Consider the following 17263-nt stretch of genomic DNA (forward strand, 5'->3'; position numbering starts at 1 on the left):
TGTTTTAGCTCCAGCTATTTTATTGATAAAATAATTTATGATTAAATTCAGAAAGTTCCTTGGCACAAAAGTTGCTGTTGATCTGATTGAATAAAGATATCAAAGTCTTTGATATTAAGATTAAGTTGTCAAGAAGTAGGTAGTTCCTTGGAGTCGAACAGGTCTTTGATTCTCATCTCTGCCAATTACTAGTGCCTAAAGTCTCTGAGCATCACTTTTCCTAATCTGAAAACTGGGAAAACAATCCCTGTTGCCTTATGAGGATTAAATGTGATAATGTAAAGAAGTCATCCATCTCAGTGCTTGCCACATGGTGAGTGTTGGACAAATGTAATCTTTTTTACTGCCCTTTATATGTATAGTAGATTTTATTAATGATTATTATTTTTTTTTGTGAGGAAGATTGGCCCTGAGCTAACATCTGCCAATCCTCCTCTTTTTTTTGCTGAGGAAGACTGGCCCTGGGCTAACATCCATACCCATCTTCCTCCACTCCATATGGGACGCCGCCACAGCATGGCTTGACAAGCGGTGCGTAGGTGCGCACCTGGGATCTGAACTGGTGAACCCTGGGCTGCCGCAGCGGAACGTGCGCACTTAACCACTTGCGCCACCGGGCCGGCCCAATGATTATTTATTTTAAATGTGAATATAGCCAAAAAGCTGTTTCAAAACACATTTGTGAAATTACTTATACACGTAAGGTAACATTTAAATAACCAACTAAAAAATGGATATATGGAACTAAGGCAGCTTTTAAAAGAATATAACAAGGATTCTGATAGTTGATGATAGCCTTGATTCTAGACAGTAAGAGCATATTGAAACAACTGAGGTTTAAATTTGTCACTTGATGTTTTTCTGCGTATATACCAATCTTTCGTCTCTTCTGTGAGTTTTACTGAAGCATTTAATACATATTGTACTAAAAATGCATACCAACATAGTGAAGAACTAATGTTCATCTTTTAGGGTTTCTTTTTGAAAGTAGGATTCTAATTGATTTCCATAATTACATGTCCTTCTCCGTCCCCCAACTCTTATGTAACTTCTCACTGAAATAAGGTGAGAAGAGATTTATGTAGAAATATTATTTTTCCAGAGTTGGAACAATGTAACCTAAGAGCATCGTTGACCCTCTTGACAGATAGCTTTCAGTCTCTGAAGAAAAGTTTCCTCTCTGTAGAACAGTTTCTGAATGATTCATAAAAGCAGTATAAAGAGGTGTGAATTCTACTTGTATTTTATTTTATTTTATTTTTTTTTGTGAGGAAGATCAGCCCTGAGCTAACATCCACGCTAATCCTCCTCTTTTTGCTGAGGAAGACCGGCTCTGAGCTAACATCTATTGCCAATCCTCCTCCTCTTTTTTTTTTTTGCCCCCAAAAGCCCCAGTAGATAGTTGTGTGTCATAGTTGCACATCCTTGTAGTTGCTGTATGTGGGACGTGGCCTCAGCATGGCCGGAGAAGTGGTACGTGGGTGCGCGCCCGGGATCCGAACCCGGGTTGCCAGTAGCGGATCACGTGCCCTTAACTGCTAAGCCCCCGGGCCGGCCCACTCTACTTGTATTTTAGAGTGTAGATTTAGTTAACAGGAGTAGGAAAGTAAAACTTGGATCCACAGCAGACTCCTTCCCCCAGTAGTTTTACACTTTTTCAGTATTTGATATGTGTGAAAATGAGTGTGTTGTCATTCAAATAGGAAGATAATTCTAATGACTGGCCTGTATTTTGCTTTCTCTTAGCAGTGTGATGGATTTGCATGAAGTCTGTATTATCTTCCTAGTTGTCTTTGCATTTTGGGTTAGAGAGCTTTCTGTTAAACTCTTATCTAATTAGATTCCCAGTCATTTTTTTTGCTTAAGTCATTAAGATATGTTAAAAAACAAATAAGTCATCTAGTAGCTCTTAGACTCTTAGATTTTCTGCTCCCAAAATATGTTCGCCCAAAACTGAGGGATAAACGTCAGTTAACAACTTTTTATTTTGTCAAGTATGGACATTAAAAAAAAAGTAACTTTCTAATTACTGTCACCATCATTTGATGAAAGAGTATTTTAAAATCAAAGAAGCAGAAAAGATGTAGCAAAGGGTTAGACATTCTCAAGAAAGAACAGGTCCTGTGATATATGGATGTATGGAAATAGATTGTGTATGTGTACAATATGTACTGTATTATCCAGTAAGTATATAAAAAGTAATGCTTCTTTTGGCCACGGAGTTATGAAAATTTTATTGCTGAACCAGCATTTGGGAATAACTGGTATAAACAGAATAGTTGACTAGTTATTTTAATTTTTGTCGTTTGGTTCTGGCAGCTTGTAGTCACAAACTTAGATTTGGTATTAAAATCTAGCCTTTTATTGTGCTGCCTAACTGCATTTGAATTTTCCTCCCAAATCAAATAGGAAAAGTACCCCAAGTGTGAAGAAGTGATGAATAATTAACTCTGATAAAGAAAAGTCCTGTTTTATTTCCTTGTGCATACAACTTTAGTAAAATGCACCCTGTCAACCCTTTTGCTTCACCTAATCTTTAAGAAGGTGTTCTGACAGTTTTACAAATCCTTTCTGATTGTTGTTAGGAATGAAAGAGCATACCCTTTGTGTTAAATGAGGGCACATTTCAAAAGTGGCTTAAGTTTCTTGGTATAAAATTGAGTTTACAGAATAAAAGACTTATTTTATTTAGCAAAACTGAATATTTTCCCACTTTTATTTATAGCCTCAGTGTTTCTATTCTAACTTACATTCTTACCAGTAGAAGTACAGAGTTCCAGGAGCCCCCAAACCTTTAGTGTCTCATTTCTTGCCAATTTCCACACTTTGGAGTTAATGACCCAGAATGACCTATTAGGAGGCTTGTTTCCACCCTCTAAAAGCCCTTTAATTTGGAATCTTCTATGCATCAACAAAGGATGTTTCTTGTTGAAATTCTATTATTATTAAAATTGTAACTCTAGTTCATTGAAATTTCCCACGAAGCATTGGAAACTACAGTCTTTAATAGAATTTTTTGGCCTCCTTGTTTGGAAAAACTGACAGTGGTTTTCTCATATGTACTATGATTGAAAGGAACTCATGTTATATAGGTTCTGTAGAAAAATACAACTTTCCTGCTTTAGGGGATAGAACTCTTTTGAGCAATTTTTACCATTTAATCAGTAGCCCTGATTTAGATCAGATGATTTTACTTTAGGCAGAAAAGGCATACCTTGAAGAGGGTTGGGGAAACATCTAGGAGTTAGTCTGAGGATTTGGGAAGTCTAGAAGCAGAGATTGGAGTCACTTCCAGAGGAGAGGTCGCAAGTTCCCCTAGGGCTAACTAAGCATGAGTGAAAGTTTAGCAGCTCTTCTCTCTGTGAAAGCCGACCACAGACTGCTGCCTGGCAAGGAACTCATCAGTAACTTAAAAAATGTCCTAAACCATTTCTTACTACTTTCTTTAGTTGATTTCTTGAGTCTAATTTAAACTTCTGAGACTCTGTCCTTTCTCTTTGGTAAGTCTCTTGTTCACATAGGCCGATGGTATTATTTAAGAGTGATGATTCTAAAGCAAAGACAGCCCAGGCTTATCACTTATAGTCATGATGAATGAAAAATTAAAAATGAATGAATGCTGTATTTTTTCTCCCCTCTCCAAATAGAAAAGAACGCCCTATATCATTAGGGATTTTCCCATTACCTGCTGGAGATGGATTGCTTACACCTGATACTCAGAAAGGTGGCGAGACACCTGGATCAGAGCAATGGAAATTTCAGGAATTAAGTCAACCACGTTCTCATACCAGCCTGAAGGTAAACTTCATTCTGCTGAAATCTTTAATTTACATTTTATAAGTTTTCTTATCCAAATTGAAGTACTAGACAACCAAAACATAATGAAATGAAATAGTTTATATATATTTTAATTTGTAAAACTAATGTTTTTTTATTGGAAATGAGCTCTTCTCAAGGAGTTTTAGTTTTTTACTATTCTTTTTCAAGTTATATAGGAAAACAAAATGAAGCTTTTTTTGGGGCGGGGCAGGGAAGATCAGCCCTGAGCTAACTAACATCCATGCTAATCCTTCTCTTTTTGCTGAGGAAGACTGGCCCTGAGCTAACATCTATTGCCAATCCTCCTCCTTCCCCCCGCCCCCAAAGCCCCAGTAGATAGTTGTATGTCATAGTTGCACATCCTTCTAGTTGCTGTATGTGGGATGCGGCCTCAGCACGGCTGGAGAAGCGGTGCTTCCGTGCGCGCCCAGGATCTGAACCCGGGCCACCAGTAGCGGATCACGCGCACTTAACCGCAGAGCCACGGGGCCGGCCCTGAAGCACTGTTTTATCTTGATTAAGATACTAATGACACTAATGACCAGAATTTCTATTTGATTTAGGCTACATTAAATGAATTTAGAGTAGGGTAACTAGTAAACTTAGTTATATTTATTAGAATTGAAAATCATTGCCACCTGAAATCCTTCGTTCACTGTTGGAAGCTTCGCAATTTAGTAAGGCTTCACTTGAAGAACAAAAAGGTTCCTTCCTCAAAACCCTTCATAAAGCAATATCCACAAGTACGTTGTGTTTAGCTGAAAGGCCTGGTGTTAATTCGTTATAGATTATATTCTTGACCACGAAGTTGTCATCAAATAAGTTATAAATATGATATATATGTATTATATATATAAATAATATACTCTAAGAGTGGAGATATACTAGTAATTAATTTTTAAAAAATATTTAAACTTATATTCTATATCTTATAAAATGGAATATTTATAAAGAGAATATTGATTATAAAAGAATCTAATTACATTGTAAAATCTACTCTATCCTAAAACAAACAGGCCACCTACAATGAATACAAATGAGTTACTTAACGTCTTATCTTCTTTTCCTGCTTTTTCTCCAAAGTACTTACCATGGTCTAATACTTAAAGATAGCTCTTATGATACTTCTAAAATACTAAGTCATTTACTCATTTATTTTGTCTGTTTCTCTCCCCTGAGGGAACATAAAATCCATGCGATTTCTTTACTGCTCTATCCCTAGCACTTAGAAAAGTGCCTGGCATATAGTGGCAACTCAGAACATGTTTGTTGAGTGAGTTATTTGTTTTAGATGTTAGAAAGACTCTTTTAGGATAATATAAATGGTCTATCTGTCAGCTCTAGAAGGTGGAGGCATTTAGAATCATTCCACTGACCTTTGAAATGTGCTCAAAACAGTAAGCAGTCAATAAATATTTGATAGCTTTTCTCCCACTGAAAAGTATTTTTAACAGTAGGACTGACCTCGCCTTTTTTCCTTTCTCTATTTTTTTTTTGTTGTTGCTCAATTTATTAGAAGCTAATCATGCGGCTGCTCAGTATCGGTCCACAGTGATGCCACTAGGAAATTCTCTCATTCTTTATGCCTGTGACCACACTGGCTTTTTAAGTGCCTGTAGGTTTAATAGATCTTCCAGAACACCCATCCCTCAATCGCCTGCTTACCACATCCCTTTCCCAAAACAAAATTAAGTAGGAGGGATACTTTTAGTACATTAAAAATATATACCATATGGTAACAGTATTTTAGTTACTACCCAAAAAGCCACCTTAAAAAGATTATTATTATAATTCTCTTGTTGTTTAATCCAGTGACACACTGTGACAGAACTTTATTGGCAAGTTATAAACTGATTAACAGGTTATTAATATGGGCTTATGCATAGGTGTGTTTTGTGTCCTCCCTAGAGATACTGAGGCAAGTACTTCCCAGAGAGTTTCTAAAATAAAATCCTGTCTTCTTTACTCTGGACATGGAGCCACTAAATGAAATAAAGGCTCAACAGATAAAGGTTTCCAGGAACAGAGTGGTACCTTACACAATGGCAAAAGTCTAGTTTGTAAAGTATGTCTAATAATTAGGACATATTTTATTATTTACCTAAGCCCTTGTTGTTAACCAGATGTCTTTCTCTAACTTTACCAAAGGCTGGGAGTCAGAGGTTTAAAGTTCACTGTGGACTCTCACATGAACCCACTAGTCTTGGTTTCCATGTATGACAGAACTGGACTAGACTATCTCTAATTTAAAGTATTCTGCAACTTCCATTTCTCTGAGAACTTTGGGGATAACATAGCTATATTTACAGCATGCTTTGCCTTCGTTGTGAAAAAAATCAAAGGTGAGAATTATAATCAGTATTAACTTTACCAGCACAATTTTTCTGTGAGGTAAGGTTAAGATGTAAATGTTCTGTGAGAAAATCAGATGATGAGTTATAACCCAGGAGACAGAACTATAGGAAACTTTGTGGCAGAAGAATGACAGTAAAGGGGATTTGCCAGTGGCTGTAAAGTTATGGACCTTCTTTGTTGCAATTTTGTAAATTTCTCAATGTGAGAGAGTTGTAGTCAATAAGTTATATCTTCAGGTATTAGAAAATCTGCCAGGAATGATGCACCTAGAAAAATGTACAGGTCCTTAAAAAGACGTATTCATACATATTATTCCTTCATTTATCATACTCTTGTGGGGGTGGTAAACAAACAAATAAATGAAATAATAGAATTTCAAGTATTGTATGTACTATTAAAAGAAAGTTAGGTAAGGGGCTGGCCTGATGGTGTAGTGGATAAGTTCACACGCTCTGCTTCAGCGATCCGGTGTTCTCAGCTTCAGATCCCGGGCACCGACCTATGCACTGCTCATCAGGCCATGCTGTGGCAGTTTCACACGTATGAAGTAGAGGAGATGGGCACGGGTGTTAGCTCAGGGCCACTCTTCCTCACCAAAAAGAGGAAGATTGGCAACAGATGTTAGCTCAGGGCCACTCTTCCTCATCAAAAAAAAAAAAACAGAAAGACAGAAAGTAAGTAAGGTAAGGGGATAGAGAGTAATTAGTAGGGAGGGGTGCTTATTTTAGGATAGTGAAGGAAGGCCTCTTGGAGGAGGTGACTTGAACCCTGACTTGCGGGATGTGCAGGTGCGTGGAAAGGTCTAGAGGAATAAGTGTTTCAGGTCGATCAGATAGCATCTGTAAAAGCCCTGCAGTGGGGACAGACTTTGGGGTGTTTGAGGAACGATTGCCTTTTCTTCATCCCGCTCTTCTGAGACTTTCATTCCTACCGACTGCACCGACATACCTTTTCTCAGGGTTACCAAAAACATCCATCTTTCCAAATCTAATGGAAAATTCTCAGTCCTCACACTACTGTGTAGCAGCACTTGACATATTTGAATACTTCCTGCTTCTTGAAATGCTTTCTTTACTTTGCTCCCAGGACACCACCCTTTCTCTCTCTCTCACTCATTGGTTTTCTTCTCTGCTCCTTATCCATGGCTGGTTTTGGACCTCTAAATGTTGGAGTTCCCCAGGGCTTAAAGCTCAGCCCTTCTCTCTACTTAATCTGGGTAGCTCAAGTTCCGTGTCTGTAAATGCTATCCAGACATCGATGTTCACAAATTTGAATCTCCAACCTTGACCCTTTTCCTGAACTCCAGACCTCTGTATCCAGTTGCTTTTCTTTATAGTTTTCTCGGGTACATGTTTGTGTCCTACTTAGGTTACCACTAGTAGAAATACCCTCCTTCAAGGCCATTCTAAATACCATAGCCTACATGAAGCCTCACCTGACACACTGTTGATGGTCTTCAAATCTAGTGTAGAGAGCAGCTCAAGGCAAAAAGCAGAGGAGATTTATATTGCATCATTAACAGAAATTTCTTGCTGAGGGGCTTCTAGTGAAATTGGTAAAAAGCAATTTCTTATGTTTAGTGACCAAAGCTGTTCTGTTAAAAATGTTTTATAGAAGTGCTAAGGCTAGGAATGGTCAAAAATGTTAAGGTAGGGTTGTTCATCCTGGTGAATTATATTCATGAACAAATTGCAATAAAGAAGGAATTGGAGAACAAAAGGGCAAGAATAACCCAAGACAGTCCTGAAGAAGAACAATAAGAACAAGAATTTGCCTTACTAGATATCATGACTTACTATAACACTGTAATTATTAAGATGGTGTGATATTGCATTATCTGCCTTTCTTCTTTCCTTTCTGCACAAATCAGTCCTAAAGCTACTAGGTAGGGCAGAGCAAGGTAAGCATCCACAGGGTGGAGTGGAGTAGGGGTAGGATAGATATCATAACCAAGCAAGGTTAGGAGTGTATCCCTGTGGGGATAGCCTGGTGTGGAGAGTCAGGGCCCCAGCAGTGTGAAGGACATCCCTGCAGAGGGCAGCCTGGCTTGGGGGTGTCAGATCCTGAACAAGGTGGTGAGGGCCTCCCCAAGGAAAGGCCCTAGGCTTAGGGTGTCAGAGCCTGAGCAGGTAAGGAAGGTAGCATCCATATGGGGGCAACCTGGAATGGAGAAGCAGAAGATGCACAGGGGAAGAAGGGCATTGGTGGGGGAGAGAAGGGATATAGTGGCAGAGAGGAGAGACCATAAGAGACTGTGGCCCTGGAAGTCAAGGGACAAGAGAGCTTTAGAATGGAAGGAGTTGTTAGGAGGGTCAGCTGCTAGGGAGAAGACAAGTAGGATGAGGACTGAATTGGCGAATTTGTAGGTGTAGGTTTGAGCAGTTTTGAGTTGCAGGGCCAATAACAGGGGTGAATGTGAATCATGAAAGGAGAAAATAGAAAGTGTAGATTAGATTACTCAAGAAAAGTGGTTATAGTGGGAAGAGAGAAAAAGGATAACTTGAGTTGGCAGGGTCGAGGGAAAAGTACTCTTAGAATGGGAGAGACTGGGTTGTTTGTGTGCTTAGAAGAAGAGTCCAATAGAAAGAGAAATTGAAAACAAGAGTGAAGGAAGATAATTGATACATCATAGAGGAAGGGCGAGGGGAAAGGGATCACATAGGCCAACTGCAATTAAAATCGACTTTGTTGATGGTACGCCTCAGTTTTTCCTAGTCTTTTGCTATTACGAACAATGCAATAACCTCATACATAATTTTGTACTTGTATTTAAAGTAATTCCCATAAGTGGGATTGCTGGATCAAAGCATGTATTTAAGGTTTTGATAGATGTTGCCAGAGTGCCTGCCAAATGGATTGTAGTCATTTGTCAGCAATGTTGTGAGATTCAGATATCCCTCTCTTATGCGCAAGTATGGATAGAGAGAGAATGAAATGTTTTAAACATCATTTTAAAGATCTTATACATAAAATTTTCGTGCTGTTTTCTAGACCTTGATTGGTATCAATTTGCAGTGATTTCACAGATTCCATCCAGTTTCACAGTTATACATATGTATGTATATACACCTATAGATGTATATGCACCTGCACATGCCTAAAGGCATGTGTGTGCATGTATACATATGTAGATAAACTCCAAAAAAGTATTATTTTTTCTTTTGAAGAGTCTCCTGGGTTGTTGATTGTTAGTAGAATGTGACTTTTAGAACTGAGAAAAACAATTTTAACTAAAAAGCAATTAGATTGGTACCTTCTTATGAAAATTTTAAAGAGTTCTTTTAAAACCATGTGACTTGAAATACTTTAGTAGAACTGTTGTGAGAAGCTCTTGTTAGCAGGGTTTGGTATGTAAAGCCAGTGGTCAATGTGTGCTGCATTCTTCAGGGGATGTGCTTAGCATACAGAACAGGAAATGTCTAAACAGAGCCAGCATTCTTGTTGAGAAGAATTTTCCATCCTCCTCCATTTGTGGTTAAGTTCTCAATTGTTCCTATTTCTTTAATTTTCCCAAATCTGAATCTCTGTAGTAGTTGAACCTTATGCCTGTATCTTCTGTAATTAAATATTCCTATTATAAAATGCATGTATAACTTTAAATTTCAAAACAGTTAAAGCTCTCAGGTTTTTTTTACGTTTTATTCTGAAATATTTTAGACTCAGAAAAGTTACAGATAGTACAGAGTTCCTATATTCTCATCACCCAGCGTCCACCAATGTTAACTAACCATAGTAAAATTACCAAACTAAGAAATTAACATTGATACAGTACTATTAGCCAAATTACACACTTGTATTTGGATTTCGCCAGTTTTTCCACCACTGTCCTTTTTCTGTTCAGGATCCAATCCAGGATCCCACATTGCGTCGAGTTATGTTTCTTCAGTCTCTTCCAGTGTGTGACAGTTCCTCAGTCTTTCCCTGTCTTTCATGGCCTTGAGGCTTGAAGAGTACTGGTTATTTATGTTGTAGAATCTCTCTCAATTTGGGCTTCTCTGATGATTTCTCATGGTTAGACTGAGGTTATATATTTTTGGCAAGAATACTACAGAAGCAGTATGCCTTAGTGGTGATGTTAACCTTGATCACTTGGTTCATTTGTTGTGTTGGATTTCTTCACCGTAAAGTTACTTTTTTCCCTTTATAGTTAATAAATATCTTGGATATACTTTGATACTGTGCAAATAGCCTGTTCTCCTCAAACTTTCGTCTGCTGATTTTAGTATCCATCAGTGGATCTTACCTACAATTGTTAGTGTGATGTTCCATTGGTTATTTTCTGTTTTCTTCATCTTACATTTAGTAACTGGAATTCTGTAAGGGAGAGCTGCCCTTCCCTCCTTCCTTCTCGTTTGAACTCATGGATATTTGTTTTGTTCTGTAGGTTATCCAATGCTATCATTTATTTTGTTGCTCAAATTCTTTCAGCTTTGGACATCAGGAGCTCTTTCAGGTTGACTCCTGTACCCTTTCGATATGCCCCATACTCTTTTATGTACTTCCTTCCTTCCTGGCACCATCATATGCTCCAGGCTTTTATATTTTCTCTGCCCCAGCCCTGCAATTAACTGCTTTTCCAAGGAGCCCTGGCTCCTTTTATTGGAGAATGGCATTTAGGAACCAAGATCTAGGCACTGAATGTGCTTACTGCTTGGAATGTGATTGCTTCTAGGCCCTTTCTTTCTTTGATGCTTATGTTGGGTTTTTCCAGTAGTTTATATTATATATTGTTTTTGCTTGTGACAGAGGAAAAGGAATGTCTTATAACGTCATTTTTTATTTGTAAACTTTTTCCCTCGCATATAGCCTCATTTGATAACTTCAGGAACCATCCACAGTGGACTGTTGGGGTTTAAAGGAGAAAAGGGGCAAAGATTTACTCCCTTTAATCTTTTGGTACTTGATTATTTCTGTATTTATTCACTCATTCATACATCTATCTTTATGGAGGTATAATAAATAAAATTATGAGATATATACCTTCTCCCCTTTAAAATTCTTGCTTGGAGAAGGGGGAATGGAATTAGTTCTTTCTTAGTGGGTGTTTATAAATGAGATTTTTTTTTTTCTTTTTGGCATATTTTATTGGGTTGTGTGTTGACCAAAATGCTAATATATGTTGAGAATAAAAACTGGTAAAACTCTAAATAAACTATTTGAAAATGATCGTGTTTAAAACTTAATTTCGATTGTGGCTTCTTTTGAAGTAATTGGCACATAAGTATTTATTACATACTTATTGACTGTTTAAACAAGCTTTTAGAATTGGAAGATTAGTTTTAAATATTTCCTGTTGAAGAAAATTTTTATCTTTTTGCATTAAAAAATATTTATTGATACCCACTGTGTCAGGTGCAATGCCAGATGCTAGAAATGTTAATGTGCTCAGAATCCAATTATTTTATAAAACAGGCTTAATAATTTTTTAAAAAGTTATGTTAATGCAGTTTCACAACTTTAAATAATATTGAAGAATCTAGAGTAAATATGTAAAGTTTCTCCAACCCTAAATTCCACTCCTTTTCCCCGGTTTTTACATATGCACATAGATAATACATATTCATAATGTCTTTGTAAAGTAAATGGGTTTATGCTCTAAGTATTTTCCTGCAGCTTGCTTTTTGTTTTTCATTTAAAAATGTGTGTTCACAATCTTTCCATTTTTATATAGGGCGAGCCACCCAATTTTTTACCTATTTTTGATGAAATGAATAGTTGAGAAGGGTTAAAAATGATGAGAATTCAGAATCAAAGATTATATAAACAAACATTAAGGGAGAGGCAGTCTGGTATCTATAAAGTGAATCATGCCTTGCTAATGTATGGTTTTTTGAGAGAATTAATAGTGAGCTAGCGGCTGTATTTTAGGCTTTCAAAAAGACTGATGAGGGGCCAGCCCTGTGGCATAGTGGTTAAGTTCTCACTCTCTGCTTCAGTGGCCTGGGGTTCGTGGGTTCGGAAGGAAGATTGGCACGGATGTTAGCTCAGGGCCAATCTTCGTCACCAAAAAAAAAAAAAAAAAAGACTGATGAATTTCCAGACCAAGAATATTTAAAATTTGAAGTTGCTTTCTGTTTAAGAGAAACACTTTTGTCTTACAGAGGGCAAATGTACAGATATAAATAAAGAATGTGAGTAAACAGATGTTTTTGTGAAAAAGGATTTGGATCTTGGTGTCCCTTCGATTATTAGTGTTATCTAACGGTTTCAGAAATGATGCAAGGAGGTGGGGAGAGAGGAAAGTGCTGTTAACACTTCCAAGTATGCTAAACTAGAATATTTAGAATATTAAATATTCAAGATGATTAGATGGGCCAGCCCTGTGGCTTAGCAGTTAAGTGCGCGTGCTCCGCTCCTGGCGGCCCGGGTTCGGATCCCGGGTGTGCATGGCTTCTCCGGCCATGCTGAGGCCGCGTCCCACATACAGCAACTAGAAGGATGTGCAGCTATGACATACAACTATCTACTGGGGCTTTGGAGGGAAAAATAAATAAATAAAATCTTTAAAAAAAAAAAAAGATGATTTATTCTATTTTATTCTAAAATTTCAGGAAGATTTCAGACAGTTGTGTGAATAGAAAAAAGTTACACAATGAGCTGCTTATTGATCAAGTATAAGGCCACGTGATCTAAGTCGTGACTTCTGAACCATGATATCACTTAAACTAAAGGCTTAAAGGAGGTGATTTTAAGTCAAAACAAAACAAAACCCCTAAACATTCATTTTAACATAGTAGATAATAGAGGGTTGGATCTTGTTATCCTGAGAGGTAGTACAAGGCCAAGATACTTAGAAATATGCTAACACCTAGTAAATACGTGATTTTTTTTCTCTTTTATAATCTTTCCCTCTTCCAGGTCAGCAGTAGTCCTGAATCTCTGAAGGCTATAGAACAGGAGATGAGAATGGTGTTTCAAAACATTTTGCAGAAAGTAAATGATTAACTATTGGTTCACTTCCTCAACTGCTATTCTTAAGACATCAAATGCTCAGTTTGGAGCACTACTCATGTTATTCACTGAAATACAAAAGAAAATTATTATTTTTATTTATTTTTTTTCCCCCAAAGCCCCAGTAGATAGCTGTATGTCATAGTTGCACATCCTTCTCGTTGATGTATGTGGGACAGGCCTCAGCATGGCCGGAGAAGCGGTGTGATGGTGCGCGCCCAGGATCCGAACCCGGGCCGCCAGCAGCGGAGCGCGCGCACTTAACTGCTAAGCCACGGGCCGGCCCCAAAAGAAAATTATTTCCTCTACAGTGGTTGCCAGGGCTTTACTGTAATCTATAATTTACTCCTCCCCTGAAGTCAGCATTTTGAAATAAAGGAGAGAAAATAGAAGTAAATCCTGTGGAAATTCATCCTATTTCTTTTCATCCAGCTCTAGGTAAGAAAACTACTTAGTATGCTTTGCATAATGTGTCTTCCTTAGGGCAGACTGTACATAACTTGCACGTGTCCTGGAGACAGACCAGTGTGTCGTTTTACCATGGGCTGCCTGTCTAGTTGAACAGATATCTTCAGCCCCAGTCAGTGCACCATTCAGCTTCATTCAGCAAACATCTGTTGAGAGCCTACTTCATGTCAGGGCACTGGGGAAAGACAAATAAGACTTTCTCCTGCCCCTAGGTCAGGGTTAGGTTAGGTCTGTGGAAGCCCTTCAGCAGGTCTGTGATGATGAAACAGTGTCCTCTTTCTTCAGAAAGATCCTCAGGGTTAGAACATTCATACCTCTCCTTTAATAATCTGAATTTTCTTGAACCTACAGTATACTTTGCATCTAGATTTATTTCATCTAATCTGTGTCTAGAGTTATTGTTCTCACAGTTGCTTTGGGACACGAACTCCTCTAGGAATCAAATTAAAGTTATAAAACTCTCCAGAAAATATGTTTACACAGAATTTTGTGATTCTCTTATGCCATAGAGTTGTAAATCAAAAAAGCTTAAGAAACACTGCTTTAGACATTTAACTTTGTCTTGGGGAGAAAAAAATGTAAAGAAAAATTAAAATATTAGGTGATAAGTGTTATAGTGGTGGATCCATGGGGCTAGTTACCTTTTGTAATTTTGTGTTTACTTTCATTAGCCTTAAAATCTTTGAATCTAAAAGACAAACTTATATAGCAGAGTTGCTTGTCCCTTTATTTAGCTTATTTCAGATGAAGTCAGATGGGCTACTTAAGAAAACACTACACTGGAACATTTCTAAGTTGTGCTTAATGGGATCATTTATTTTCTATAGTTGTGAACTTACTGCATAGTATCTCAGAACACAAATAACTATGGGGCAATGCCAGATAACACATGACATATGTATTCTGTACAGCCATGAGTACTTGAGGCATTTGATGATGAAACCACCGAAAATATTTTGTAAAGGTTTATAGACTTATAGCCTGATCTCTAATACTAATAGGAGACTGGCACAAAGACCAGATTTTCACCACGGTATCTCAAGTGAAGTTAAAAGTAATGACTTGTTTGTGTGGTACAAAACATAACATAAAATTTACCATCTTAACCATTTTTAAGTGTACAGTTCACTGATGTTAAGAATATTCACATCGTTGTGAAACAGATCTGTAGAACTTTTTCATCTTGTAATTCTGGAACTATACCCATTAAACAACAACTCTGCCTTTCTCCCTGCCCCCTACCCTGGTAACCACTATTCTACTTTGTCTCTATGATTTTGTCTACTTTCGATACCTCATATAAGTGAAATCATGTAGTATTTATCTTTTTGTAACTGGCTTATTTCACTTAGCGTAATGTCCTCAAGGTTCATCCGTGTTGTAGCATGTGACAGGATTTCTTTCCTTTCCTTTTTTTTTTTTGTGAGGAAGATTAGCCCTGAGCTAACATCCATGCTAATCCTCCTCTTTTTGCTGAGGAAGACCGGCTCTGAGCTAACGTCTATTGCCAATCCTCCTCCTTTTTATTTTTTCCCCCCAAAGCCCCAGTGGATAGCTGTATGTCATAGTTGCACATCTTTCTAGTTGCTGTATGTGGGACGTAGCCTCAGCATGGCCGGAGAAGCGGTGGTCGGTGCGCACCTGGGATCCGAACCCGGGCCGCCAGTAGCGGAGCGTGCGCCCTTAACCGCTAAGCCACAGGGCCAGCCCAGGATTTCTTTCCTTTTAAGGCCGAATACTATTCCATTGTATGTACACACCACATTTTGTTTATCTGTTCATCCCTTGATGGACATTTCAGTTGCTTCTACCTCTTGGCTATTTTGAATAGTGCTGCTGTGAACATGGGTGTGCAAATAGCTCTTCGAGATCCTGCTTTCAATTCTTTTGGATATATACCCAGAAAGGGTATTGCTGGATCATATTATTTTATGAGGAAACTCCGTACTGTTTTCAGATCATTTTACAGTCACACCAACTGTGTACAAGGGGTCTAATTTCTCCACATCTCACCAACACTTGTTATTTTCTGGGTGTTTTCTTGTGTGTGTGTGAAGAAGATCATCCCTGAGCTAACATCCATGCCGATCCTCCTCTTTTTGCTGAGGAAGACTGGCCCTGAGCTAACGTGCGTGCCCATCTTCCTCTACTTTATATGGGACGCTGCCACAGCATGGCCTGACAAGTGGTGCATCAGCGCGCTCCCGGGATCTGAACCCCGGCGACAGCAGTGGAGCGCGTGCACTAAACTGCTACGCCACAGGGCGGCCCCCTGTTTTGTTTTTTGTTTTTTTTTTTTTTTGATAGTAGCTATCCTAATGGGTGTGAGGTGATATCTCATTGTTTTGATTTGCGTGTCTCATGGTTTTGATTTGCATTTCTCTGATGATTAGTGATGATGAGCATCTTTTCATATGCTTGTTGCCTATTTGTATATCATCTTTGAATGACACCTATTCTTTTAAAGCACAACTTAAACATGCATAGGAGTGCCATTCCTTTATAGTTACAGCTCTAGAATCCCAAATCAGGTCCCTGCTTTTTTTTTGTGTGAGAAAGATCAGCCCTGAGCTAACATCCATGCTAATCCTCCTCTTTTTGGTGAGGAAGACTGGCTCTGAGCTAACATCTATTGCCAATCCTCCTCCTTTTTTTTCCCCGAAAGCCCCAGTAGATAGTTGTATGTCATAGTTGCACGTGCTTCTAGTTGCTGTATGTGGGACGCGGCCTCAGCATGGCCGGAAAAGCGATGCATCGGTGCGCGCCCGGGATCCGAACCCGGGCCCCCAGCAGCGGAGCGCGCGCACTTAACCGCTAAGCCACCGGGCCGGCCCGTCAGGTCCCTGCTTTTTGTGGACATTGTCCCTTGACAGGCACAGCCTACAATGTGAGAGTTCCTTAAAGACTGAAGCAGGGAATGGGGTTACAAAATAAGTATGTTTATCAGTCAACCAGGTAAGTCTCCATTTTTGGCACCTGCATGTGCCATTGAAGAGGATATCTTAATGACATCAGGCAATTGGAATTGATAGGCCAGCCGTCTTCAGGTAAATAAAGCGGCATTTGTAGTCAAGACTATTTAAGCCAAAACAGCACAACCTGGCGTACGACCGGCATAAAATAGGAATTGGAGGTCTTCAGAAGCCACAGATTGAATGTGAAATAATAGCATGCAACTAACTCCTCTGTAACTTTGTACTAAATAATTCAAATAAATGCTTCCAGTTTCCATTTAGGTCCTAGTAAGAATTTTCCCTCATTTTGCTCATGGTATCTTATGAGCTTACTGTTGACCAAAAGTGACATATTTTATCCTTTAACAAGTTAATATTTCAGCTTGTCTTTCTTCATTTTATCTTTAGTTGGAGGCATTGTTAGTGACAGAATTTCGTAATTTCTCCCATAGGAGACACAATATAAGAATATTGTCCCCCCAGCCAAACACTGTAGCAGAGACTTCCCATCTCAGTGCTTTCCTGCTAATCTTAGGAACTTTATGTCACCACTGCCTGGGAGACCAAGGAGAAATACCTCTTTTGAAAACTATCCCCTAAAATTCAGAGCTTTTCCCTCCTCAGCTCTCATGCTCTATCCCAGGGATCCAGTTGTCAGAAGTACAGCCCACACAGTGAGCTATTTTAATGAGTGTAAAATATTTTTATTTGGTAAA

At 38.5% G+C, this 17263-nt stretch overlaps 1 protein-coding gene across 7 annotated transcripts in view; it reads left to right on the forward strand.

The window, feature by feature from the left end:
• Positions 1-17263, forward strand: part of SPAG9 (sperm associated antigen 9) — a 133902-nt gene that overhangs the window by 64166 nt on the left and 52473 nt on the right. For all 7 annotated transcript variants that reach the window (XM_004434727.3, XM_004434729.3, XM_087440976.1 and 4 more), the window contains one exon: positions 3648-3798. In XM_004434727.3, coding sequence (XP_004434784.1) covers positions 3648-3798 — 151 coding nt within the window. The remainder of the gene's footprint in view (positions 1-3647; positions 3799-17263) is intronic.

This window comes from Ceratotherium simum, chromosome 16 (assembly GCF_057802395.1).
Source record: "Ceratotherium simum simum isolate JZ-2026a chromosome 16, ASM5780239v1, whole genome shotgun sequence".
Taxonomy (NCBI): domain Eukaryota; kingdom Metazoa; phylum Chordata; class Mammalia; order Perissodactyla; family Rhinocerotidae; genus Ceratotherium; species Ceratotherium simum.